Below are 11,510 nucleotides of genomic sequence, written 5' to 3' on the forward strand. Positions count from 1 at the left end.
GAATAGGTGATTATTTTTATTTTTTTTTCAGAAAAAAAAATTGAAAAGTAGCATACCGTATATACTTGAGTATAAGCAGAGTTTTTCAGCACATTTTTTGTGCTGAAAAAGCACCCCCTTCGGCTTATACTCGAGTGAAGTGTGTAGCGCTGACCGGACGGAGTTCGGTCAGTGCTACACAGCACAAACACACAGCCGCCGGCAGCTGTGTGTTTGTTGTAATCAGCAGCCGCTGAGAGTCTGTCTGCTCCCACTGCGGGAGCCATCTTCCGGTTCCTGCAGTGGGTAATGGGAGAGACGTCATGAGTAATGACGTCTCTCCCATGCAAAGCGTCCGGAGGAGCCGTTAGTGGCGGGACCAGGAGCGGGGATTTCAGGTAAGTGATTTTTTTTTTTAATTCTTATTACATCTCTCTCTACTGGGGGGGGGGGGGGGGGGGACTACAGAGGGCACTACCAGGGGGCGATTACTACAGGGGTCACTACCAGGGGGCGATTACTACAGGGGGCACTACCAGGGGGGGATTACTACAGGGGGCCCTCAATGGGGGGATTACCACTGGGGGAAACTAAAAGGGGGGGGCTTACCACTGGGGGCACTACCTGGGGGGTATTACTACTGGAGGCACTGAAAGGGGGGGATTACCACTGGGAGCACTACCAGGGGGGGATTACTACTGGGGGCACTGAAAGGGGGGATTACCACTAGGGGCACTTCCAGGGGGGGATTACTACTGGGGGCACAACCAGGGGGAATTACTACTGGGGGCACTACCAGCTGCTGCATTTCCCACCCTAGGTTTATACTCGAGTCAATAAGTTTTCCCAGTTTTTTGGGGTAAAAGTAGGTACCTCGGCTTATATTCGGGTCGACTTGTACTCGAGTATATACGGTAATGAACTTTTTGTAGTGTAATAGAAAAAAACACAATATGATGTAGCCAAATAACTCACAGTATTATTGAACAAATATGGTGAAACCACGATAATACATTGCAGAATAATGCATAAGGAAGGCGGACTTTAACACAACGTTATCCTGAGTTATTTTTCCTAGTATCTCTATACAGACCGTGTCTATCCATTCATGTAGGAATACTATTTTTCTTTAATATATAGTCATGAAGATTACATTACTTGTCAAATTCCATCTCAGATGATTTTGAAGATCTCACTGCCTGTAATCCGGCTATTCTATATTAAATAATGGGGGGGGGGGGGGGTGAATTCACTTAGTTGTGGTAATTTACCATCTGCTAATTAATCCCCTGGGGCTGTTCAATTATTCACCATCTGCTAATTAATCCCCTGGGGCTGTTCAATTAGCCCCGAAGGTAGCCCGGCAGGCTGCACTCATCAGAGATTTTTTTGGATCAAACCCGAAAAGAAATCCCCGATAACTAGCCAGTTAATGGATGAAGCAAGGCACTTAACACATAAAATCTGTGATTAATTCACGGATCTGTGTGTTAACGCACGTTAACACGTTGTTTTAACAAGCGTTAAAAAGCCTCTAGAGTGAAAAAATGGACTTTAATTGAGTAGCCGCAGGCATTAAAGCCTGAGGCTATCACCCTTTTTTTTTTTTAGCCCGTTAACTTAACAGGGCAAATTGAATTCGGCCCTTAGCCTAATTGGATGTGGAAGTGAGTAACATAAGGAAGAGTTGGCAAAGGTGGAGCCTTGAAAGCAGAGATTACTGGAGCTTTAGATCAGGAAGGAGAAGTTGGGGGCTTTGCGTGTAAAGATGAGTTTGTAGAGGATTCTGTTGGGGATTGGGAGTCAGTGTAATGATTGGCAGAAATGGGAGGCGGACGCAGAGCGACAATAGGGAATCAGCCTAGCAGACATTGAAGTGAGCAGGACCGGCCCCAGGTCTACTAGCATCCTGTGTGAGAATTTTTTGAGTGCTCCCCTACTGTCACAACTTGATTAGAACTTGGATCCGGAGTGGATATAGGAGACGTTCGGGGGACGGTTTGCTGGTATTGGAAAGAAGCCGGCCTCAGGGGGGTGTGATTCATGAATGAGGAAGAGAAGTGCAGGAGGCTCAGACTGTGGTAACTGAGAGAGACTAGGCAAGTCGGACACTGGAGCTGGAGGCTGAAGAGGACACTGAACCCCGGGGACGGCTGGTCCTCCTGCTGGGTAGGTAAATAGGATGATGCACTCAGGGACTGGAGTCAGAGGTGGTTAAGACTGGAACAGAGACGGTAGAATAGCAGGAAGACTACAACAAAACTGCAGCAATACTGAAGCGAGGGAGCACAGGAACTAGCACACAGCTAGCGCTCTGTATAACGTTGCACTGGCAACTAGAGGGTGTGCTAAACACCCTTAAGTACCATGGATTAGTGCAGGATAGGCTGCTAGGACTCCCAGGAAGCTGCTGTGACTGGATTGGCTCAACCAGGTCACATGTCCGAAACCAAGATGGCGGCGCCCAGTAGTCATCGGCGCTGCTCGGAGAAACAACTGCCAGCTGTCCCGTCTGCCACCCTGCCCGATCTCCAGCACCAGGATCACCTCCAGAAGCCAGGACCCCCGCAGGAAGGACCCTGCCAGAGTGCCCGGACAGGTAAGGTCCGCGCTCTCCGGGGACCCGCAGTCCCGGTCGTGACACCTACCCATTAACAAAAAACACACACATTGTAACACATTACAAGCCAGGAAGAAAGATGGGCAAGAAGGGGTGGAATTAGATGCGTGCAAAAACAAAATATTGATAAAATACCAGAGCTTCAGAAAATACCTCAATATATTATAAAAATACAAATATATTATACCTAGGGACCTTTTTCAATCACATACAATAAAACAGCAAAAATTGTAATGCTATGAATAGAGTAGTAAGTAATGTTATTGTGCGTGTATCACTAGATAGAATGAGTGGTGCTTAAGGATTATATAGACATATGCAATGAAGGAATAAAATGTATTGTTTATTAAAATAGTCCTATATTTATAATATGCAGTATAGTATTGATATGGTTGGAACCAATAATATAAATAAAAAGCCATATAATCACAATGTATGGTATGAGATCAGTGGGATCCAGACATGCAGGGTGTTACGCTGACGCTGAGAGAGGGGCTAATCAGGCATAACCAAAACATGTAATATTTAACATGGACAGAGGGGAAGGGGTGCGGGAGAGTCCTCTGACGAGAACAGGTATGAGATGGGGGTGCCTGCTCACACTGGGCCTGATTCAGCTTTGGGAATAGAGTAAGATATAGATGTAACTGATCATCTTGGTAAAACCATGCTGCACTGCAAGTGGGCTGATATAAAATGTGCAGAGAGATTTAGATTTGGGAGTTTTCAAACTGACCTCTAAATGGCAGTGTAAAAATAAAGCTGTGCAGTATTTGTAGGCTACATGCAAAAGCAGCCAGTATTTACCCTGCATGCAAAATAAAATGTATGTAATTGCACCCTTTGCATTGCAACATGGTTTGTCCTGGTTCACAGTTACTTGCTATATCTTACTCTATTCCCAAAGCTGAATCAGGCCCTGTGTTCCTTTTGGCAGCTGTTGTGAGTGTGTCTTGGTAGTCCTAAAAACGCTGTGGACATTGGACAGTCTAACGGCACAAGAGCTCAAAGATCCACTTTTGTGATGCTGGCTCCCTGTGGGCCTTGTCCCGGCCTGGTAGGGGTTGGAGACTTAAGGTGCTTACACCCTTCTCGACAGCCCAATGCAACGGCCGATGGTGCAGAGGAATGATATATTGGTGTCCGGTACAAACTGCACAATCCGGTTACCGCCCGCCCGAAATGATGCTCACCGTAAGCATTGCAGGGAGGCGCCAGGCTGGTGAAGCGCCCTCCCTTCTCCACTGCGCCAGCCTCATGCTTGCTGATAGTCTGGTGTCAGTCAGAGAACCTTTTACCCTTTAACTGCAGAGGTGGCTGACTATGCAATGTTGCTGCTGCTGCTGAGGCCTGAGGTCCAGTGGTTGATGCGGCCGTGATCCTACTGTCACTGTCGGCATTGCGAACCGCATGATCGCATCACACTCGATTACCGGCCTTCGGTTACTTTATATTCTATTGGTCTACTGAAGCCCTGTAGGTCCAAAGTTAGTGACAGACCAGGCTGTGGTATGGCTGCACATAGGCAGTCATATCACAGTGGGGAGATAGATACTGCTTGTGTGCTGTGCTCACTGACAGCCTGAGACAGTGCACAGGCACAACAAGCAGGATGTGGCCAATAGTGACTAAATATATTAGTGACACGGCCGCGCTGTAGCTATAAGCTGTGTCACCTAGGAAGCCACTCAGAGATTTCCTGAGCCACCAATGCCCCCATTCCCAAACCCACCCTAGAGAAAATAATAAATACACAATAAATGGGAGCCTCATTCCTAATAGGAGGCTCCCATATGTATTAATATATGAATCAATACAATTTGAATATATTTTAATAAGTCTATGACATTGTGTGGGAGCCTCTGTCAGTGGGAGACTCTCATATAGGCAGGGCTATGGGAAGTCTGCCCCTGGCTGCACCACACCCTGGAAGGAATAGAATAATATGCAGGGGAAGAAAAAGCAGCTGAAGTAAGTAAAGAAGAAGAAGAAGAACCCAGTTAAAAGAAATAGAGGAAATAAGAGAGAGAGGGAGAAAAGCAGAAGAAATTAGTAAAAAAGAAATCAGGTAAGACTGTAAAGAGACATGTCAAGAGGACATATTTGTAGGAGAGCGCAAATTTATAGTTTGCAGGGGAGCGCTGATCCCCCCCCCCCCCCCCCCCCCTGGCACCGGCCCTGCTTGCCATGTTGCAAAGATGGAAGAGGAAGATTTAGAACAAGAACTGAAAGTGGGGTGTGAAGTAGAAGGTGGAGGTGAGAATTGTACCGAGGCAGCAGACATGAGTGTTGGCAACAGTAAGTGGGAGGTCTGGAGGTGTGGGAACTGGAGAGGGAAGTCTGAGTTCTGCTTAGGACATATTCAAACTCAACATGTCCAATCACAGCACTTTCTCCATCGACTGAAATGGTCTATCACTTTCCTATTATCTGAATACATATATAAGCAATAATATTGTAACTGCCAGTCATGTAAAGCAATATGCAGTCATGTTAAAAAGAAAATACACCCACTTTTCACATTTAGTATTTACATATCAAGACATAATTAACAATAACATTTACAGCTTATTGGCAAAAATTCATATCTCAGCCCTATTGTGACGCAGTCATGAAGCACTAAGGACCTCATTCAGAGTCGGTCGAAGCGGCCGCACGCCACCGATGTTCACTATACTGCGCATGCGTAAAGTTCGTAATGCGTGTGCCAAACTAGCCGCTACGATCAGAAATTTCTCTCTCCTTGAGCACAGCCAGGTCGGTAGTTTGAGTGACAGATTGAGGCGTTTGTGGGTGGTAACAGGGGAAGGTGCTTGAAAACGAGGGAGTGGAGATCCGACGCAGGCGTGCCTAATTATGCGAACAGCGTTTTATGGGAGTGCATAATTAACAAAGTAGCGTCATGGCACATGGGAGGTTTTTACACTGACATGATCGTAGAGCTTAAGAGAGGGTATGGTCAACCTTAAGCTCTACGACCAGTTCCGATGGTCTCGATTAATCCTTATATGCCTGGAGATGACGTGCAATGCGTACGAGAAGGGGCGTATTTTTTGGAATTCCGACCGCTTCCTCCCCTTGGTCGGCCAGCTACCGATCCGAACTTAGGGACGCAACTTGCGAGGGAATCATTTGCATATCCGGAGCGTTTTCCCGTACGACCGTGCAGCCGCTTCGACCGACTCTGAATGAGGTCCTAAGAGCTGTGTATAAATAAAAAAGTGCTCTCAATTTCCTGAAGTTGTGTAGTGTGGAGTATTCAAAAATGCCTCCAATATGATGGAGGAGATTACTAAACTCAAACAAACTATTCATTACATTTATTGCTGCTAAATGCTTGTACATACTACTGACTCATGGGGGGATTTACAAGTCTTTTGACATTTGTTGTTTTGTATTTTACATTCTAAGTAATGAAAAAAATATCTGTTGTCACACTGTATCAAATATATTTATTATGTCCTAATATGTAAAAACACAGATGTGGTTAAATGTCTTTTTCATTTGCCGTTATAAATGCAATCTAGGATATATTGAGCATGTATGTAGAGAATGAAAATGTACCCTACATTGTGAATACCATTTATTGTGCTATGATGAAGGCATGCCATTTAAGACACTTTTCCTTATCTGGATCTTCTTTATTTTTCTATGTCAGTGAGACCGCTAATTACATAAGTCATGTACTCAGAAGAGCCTGATGTGCAGAACTGTCTGCTGTGATGCACACTGTCAGGTGTCCAACGTAACACTATAGAGATAGAACGTTCCACTATATATATATCGCTTGTGAGCAGTTATTATAAAAGTGTTTAGCGGCTCACCTTGGTACAAGGGATGATGTCACACAGAACATCTTAAGGGATGGATTCTGACACCCTCCACTACCCCTCTGGATGCTACAGGTGTACAGAAGAGCTGGTCATGCTGAAATTATTGGACTATTGTGCCCTATATGGTTGTACAAGCTTTTGTTTTGTTAATTAAAAACTGTCCTGCGTGCCCTGTGTCAGGTTATTGCATTCGTGGGGATAAAAAAAAGAGGAAGTAAGAATGTTAATAAACAGGAAAAGTGACAGGCCCAAACAGCGCCCCCTGTCCTGCGGTGCCCTGTGCCCTAGGGCACTACCCTAGTTACGGCCCTTCGTGGAGTTACACTTCAAAGTTCCAAAGTCAGTTGTCAAGCTCTGGGAATGTCAGATGTTGTTTATCTCACTAGGTCCACACTTGGTGGGTGACTGAAATGCTTTTAAAAATAATTGTTATCCCAATTTTTATTATAATATTAAAGGTGATATTATGATTTTCTTTTTTTTCAGAATTGCAACCTGCTTAGAAAAGGCTCTGTCATTCTCGCAGACAATGTTATTTGTCCAGGAGCTCCCGATTTCCTTCAGTATGTCCGTACATGTGGGAGATATGACTGCACATTCTATCCTTCATTTTTGGAGTATATGAATGAAAAGGATGCTCTGGAAAAGGCTGTATTCAGGGGATAAGCTGGATTTGATCTTTAGCAATTCTTTCAGGACTGTTTAACCAGTTAATTGGCTAATATATTTTCCCAAAAATGCTCAGAATTTTAATATATTGAATTAAGCTAAATACGTATGCACCTCATTTTTACTTTACGGCATGGTGCATGCTCTCCTGAATGCCTTTCGCACACTGTTCTGAGGAACAAGTCGGCAGTCAGGGGCCACTACATCACTGTTGGGGGTACCGGGCCAGCAGCAGGAAGTCAGTTCTGTATAAGTGCAGATCTGATTTGGAATGAAATCGCCAAGGGGCAGAGAAACAGGTAATGGTCGCATGGGATGCAACATGCCAGCTAAGTGGGTTTTGGCAACAATAGATGTAAAAAGTGTCCACAAACAGTCTAGTGCAGTGGTTCCCAAACTGTGTGCCATGGCACCCTGGGGTGCCTCGGGACACTTGCAGGGGTGCCTAAGGTTCGTGGTCTAGCACCAAATCAAGTTATTGATAGTCAATGTAATGTGGACAAACAGAAGAGCAAACCTGTCCACTATCATCACATAACTGAACCCAAGGATGACAAGTGAGCACAATTTACTTAACTTTACTACTTCACTACATTTTTCTGTATGTCTTGATAACAGACTTTTGGCTTAGGGGTGCCATGAAAACAATGCTGACACTCTAGGGTGCCATGATTCAAAAAAGTTTGGGAACCACTGATCTAGTGGATTACAGTTTCATATTTGTATTTATTTTAAATATACACTTTTCTAAACTTTGCAATCAACGTGCTTAAATGAAGTAAATCAATGAGGTGATGATGAATTAAGTAATTACTTACACTTCAGACATCTAAAGGGATCATTTACAGGATACATATTATAAATCATCATGGAATGTATCCTGTTCCTGGTTTTTAAAATTGGCCAGTCATAACTAATTAATACGCTTGTTAAATCTCTCAGGCATGTTCTGAAAAGAGAAGCTGCAACCATCTGATCATGTAGAAGGTAGAGTTTAAGAAAACAAACAGATTTTATAACGAAGTGTGCTGTCAGTATACAAATAAGCATCTCTGCACAATGATTTTTTTAGCCTCTATCCCTGAATTAATATATCCAGGCTGTTTACTTATCATTTGGTGGTTCTTGATGATGTTCTGTATTAACACTGAATGAGAGATACTGCACTTTATGGTTAGCTCTTGTTCTACAAAATTCTAGGATGCTGCATAAACAAACAAGGTTTGTTATCAATTTATGGCATCTTTAGCGTCACCTGTGTCTTGGTTAGTTCGACTTTGTCTGTAATACTGTATATGTCTGCAGGTCTGAAACTTGTTCTATTAACATAGATGTGAACTTCTCATCCTGAGATTTAAGCCAAGGCAAGGATTAACATCACAACACTTTATAGCACCTGTGGGATGGGAATTCTCCTGAAAGGTATTTAATTATTCATTAAGTAACGCTAAAAGACTCCACACCAGGTGCTATTTATTTTTATTATGTTAATATCATCTTATTTCAGATAGTGTAGTACACTGCCAAAATCTCCAGGAGAAGCTTCCATGATTATTCATATACAGGTTAAGTCTCCCATATCCAAATATTCCGAAATACTGAATATTTTTAGCATGACATAGTGAAACCTTTGCTTTCTGATGTTTCAATGTACACAAACTTTGTTTAAGGCACAAAATTATTAAACATATAGATAGAATTACCTTTACGGTGTGTGTATAAGGTATATATGAAACATAAATGAAATCATGTATGTACACAAACTTTTTTTGATGCAGAAAATTATTACAAATATTGTATAAAATTACCTTCAGGCTGTGTGTATAAGGTATATATGAAGCCTAAATGCATTCTGTGTTTAGATTTGGGTCCCATTCCCAAGATATTTCATTGTGGTATCCAATTATTCCAAAATACAGAATATTCCGATATCCAAAATACCCCTGGTCCTAAGCATTTTGGATATGGGAGACTCAACCTGTATTAGGATATAGACTGTATCGAGCATATGTAATATACTGTATAAAGTCTTTATTTTTTATCAGTGAACAGAATAAATCTGCAAACCCTATTTGTTCTCAAACAAGACCAATTTCTCATCACCTGACATTAGGAAAATATATCAGTGGCTCAGTCATGTTCATCTCTCCACACGCTCCAGTGATTGATCAATGGTCTATTATGCTTGTTGTATACTTTCATTTATGGAAATGTTTGTTTTGGTTTTAAGGAACTTTTGGATTTTAAGTTCTTGGAGACATAAATATCAAAAAGTTCTGAAATAAATTTTGCATGACTTGAATACAAAACTAAAAAAGGTTCGTGACTGGCGCCAATGTAATGGAAGAATTTACCATAGTTTGCAGCCAAAGAGAAAACTAGAGGCTTCCCAATAGCCTCACCGAATTTCTATAGCGATAGTTATTTTTCCAGCGACAACTTGGATATTCTAAAATCACTGTGATACCTCTTTCAGACTAAGCTCTGGGGAATTGCCGGGTCTATCAACCCAACAATTTCCTGGGTCTTGGTTACGCCCTCAGTCAGATTCATGTAAAGAACAGGGTCGTGGACCCGGGACTTCACTACACTGATAATGCCTTGACAAGTTTAATATCATCGGTAAAGTAGGCTGCAACAACCTTTACTGCAGTATGAAAGCTTTGTGGGGTTTCTTGTCTCCTTTCATATAAATCTCATATGCTCTTATTAACCACTAGCTATTGCCCACAGCTTCGCCCACGATGAAACTTCTGCCAACATTTTATTTGAGGTGTTCTAGTTGTATTGCTTTGCATGTGGGCACTGTTGCGGGAGTGGCCCATGTGACCAGCAGCACTACACAGCTGGTGGCAACAGTGCCTTCACCCCCCACTCACACCAATGTTACAGTGTGCCCTGTGCAGGTGCGCTGAGAGCCGGGCCCGGGTGAAGGGTGTGGCCTAATCACGGGAGGTGTAACCATGCCCCCTTAGGTAAAAAAAAAAAGTTTGCTGTGCCGCGCTGCGGATGGGGGCGCCGTGAGCCTCTCAGCCTGGCGCAAAGCCAGGGGAGGGTGTGATCAGTGTGATCGCTCCCCCCCGCAGTCATAGGAGAATGCTGCCACTGTAGCCTAGCACCCGCGAGCAGTCTACCACTGCAGCCCAGCACACAGCAGCCTCGAGCTGTCTCCCACTGCAGCCCAGCACACAGGAGCATGTGTTCAGCTGCTGTGAGGGAGGGGGGTGGCGCCAGACCCGGGCCCCTCCAGCAAGCCCAGGTAATTAGTACCCGCCCCCCCTCGGCGCCCTTGGCCCTGTGCGCAGACTGCTATGTATGTTATCCTATTCACCATTATCTTGCATTGATGGTTTCAATACATTTTGCTATTGCTCAGCTCAAACTTGACGGATCGAGATGAAGCAAAGTTCAGGTTATTTTTAGGCGTTTCCCCTACAAAATGATAGTTTTCATGAAAACAAAAAGACAACATCCTTACTAAATTAGTATAGATAAACCATACACATTTTATTAAATGTTCCCTTATGTAAATATTATGTCAAGCTATTAAATGGTAACAGATTTGCAATGTCACTGTACCCATGAATAATTCTGAATGTGACATCTGTCTTCTAACACCTGTATTGTTTTTATTATTGTGAAAATCAATAAAATGATGTTTACTACCAAGTTCAGTATCAGTGAAAGTGATTTAATAGTAATGGGTAATGTCCAAATAACTAATCAGAGGTTTGTAAATTTTCGTAGGTCTGATGAGAAAATGAAAGCAATGTGATTTATTTGCATGGGCAACATCACTTCTAATAATATATATATTATATGTATTTTTTTATCTCCCTTGCAGTGTACTTCCACTGGAGAATGTCACCTCCTGCATTTTGGTTAGGGAAAAACTGTATTCATAGCAGTAGTGTATATGGTTAACAAGGTAGTGCTCTATACAAAACAATGGTACAGTAAGCTATATGTGTGCTGCAGAATATGCAAGAAAGTATGCTCCATCTGTATGTGCCAAGCCAAAGAAAATGCTAATAATAACAGTATGACTTGGTGGGAGATGTGGGGGCCATGGTGCTGAAAATTGCGGCAATTTCGAGCCAGCTCCTCGCTGAACAATAATGCAAATTTCCACAAGTTGTGTCATTTAACCCCTGTGAAGTGGGCTGTACCTGGGAGCTTGGTCTACTCTGCTGGGGGTTCAAAACCTTTTTTTCATCAAACTTTTAGCCCAGGTTATTGCCAGGGCAACCTGGGTGGAGGTTTGGTGTGAAAGGGTCTGCGAAATTTACCTGGGTCGATATACTCGGGAATCCGACCCTGGTAGCTACCATGGTCGAACCCGACATGGTCCCGGGGAACAGTGCGTTGTGAATGGTGCGACCCGGGTCACTCTTAAAGCCGCTGATTGG

The 11,510-nt window shown here is 43.3% G+C and overlaps 1 protein-coding gene across 3 annotated transcripts in view; it reads left to right on the plus strand.

Moving 5' to 3' along the window:
- LOC148519301 (catechol O-methyltransferase-like) overlaps positions 1-10,770 on the plus strand; it is a 41,371-nt gene extending 30,601 nt beyond the window's left edge. For all 3 annotated transcript variants that reach the window (XM_088476711.1, XM_088476709.1, XM_088476710.1), the window contains one exon: positions 6,919-10,770. In XM_088476711.1, the coding sequence (XP_088332837.1) occupies positions 6,919-7,098 (180 nt within the window). In that variant the 3' untranslated portion in view covers positions 7,099-10,770. The remainder of the gene's footprint in view (positions 1-6,918) is intronic.
- The last annotated feature ends 740 nt before the right edge of the window (positions 10,771-11,510 follow it).

This window comes from Taudactylus pleione, unplaced genomic scaffold (assembly GCF_031769625.1).
Source record: "Taudactylus pleione unplaced genomic scaffold, aTauple2 ptg000191l, whole genome shotgun sequence".
NCBI classification, from domain to species: domain Eukaryota; kingdom Metazoa; phylum Chordata; class Amphibia; order Anura; family Myobatrachidae; genus Taudactylus; species Taudactylus pleione.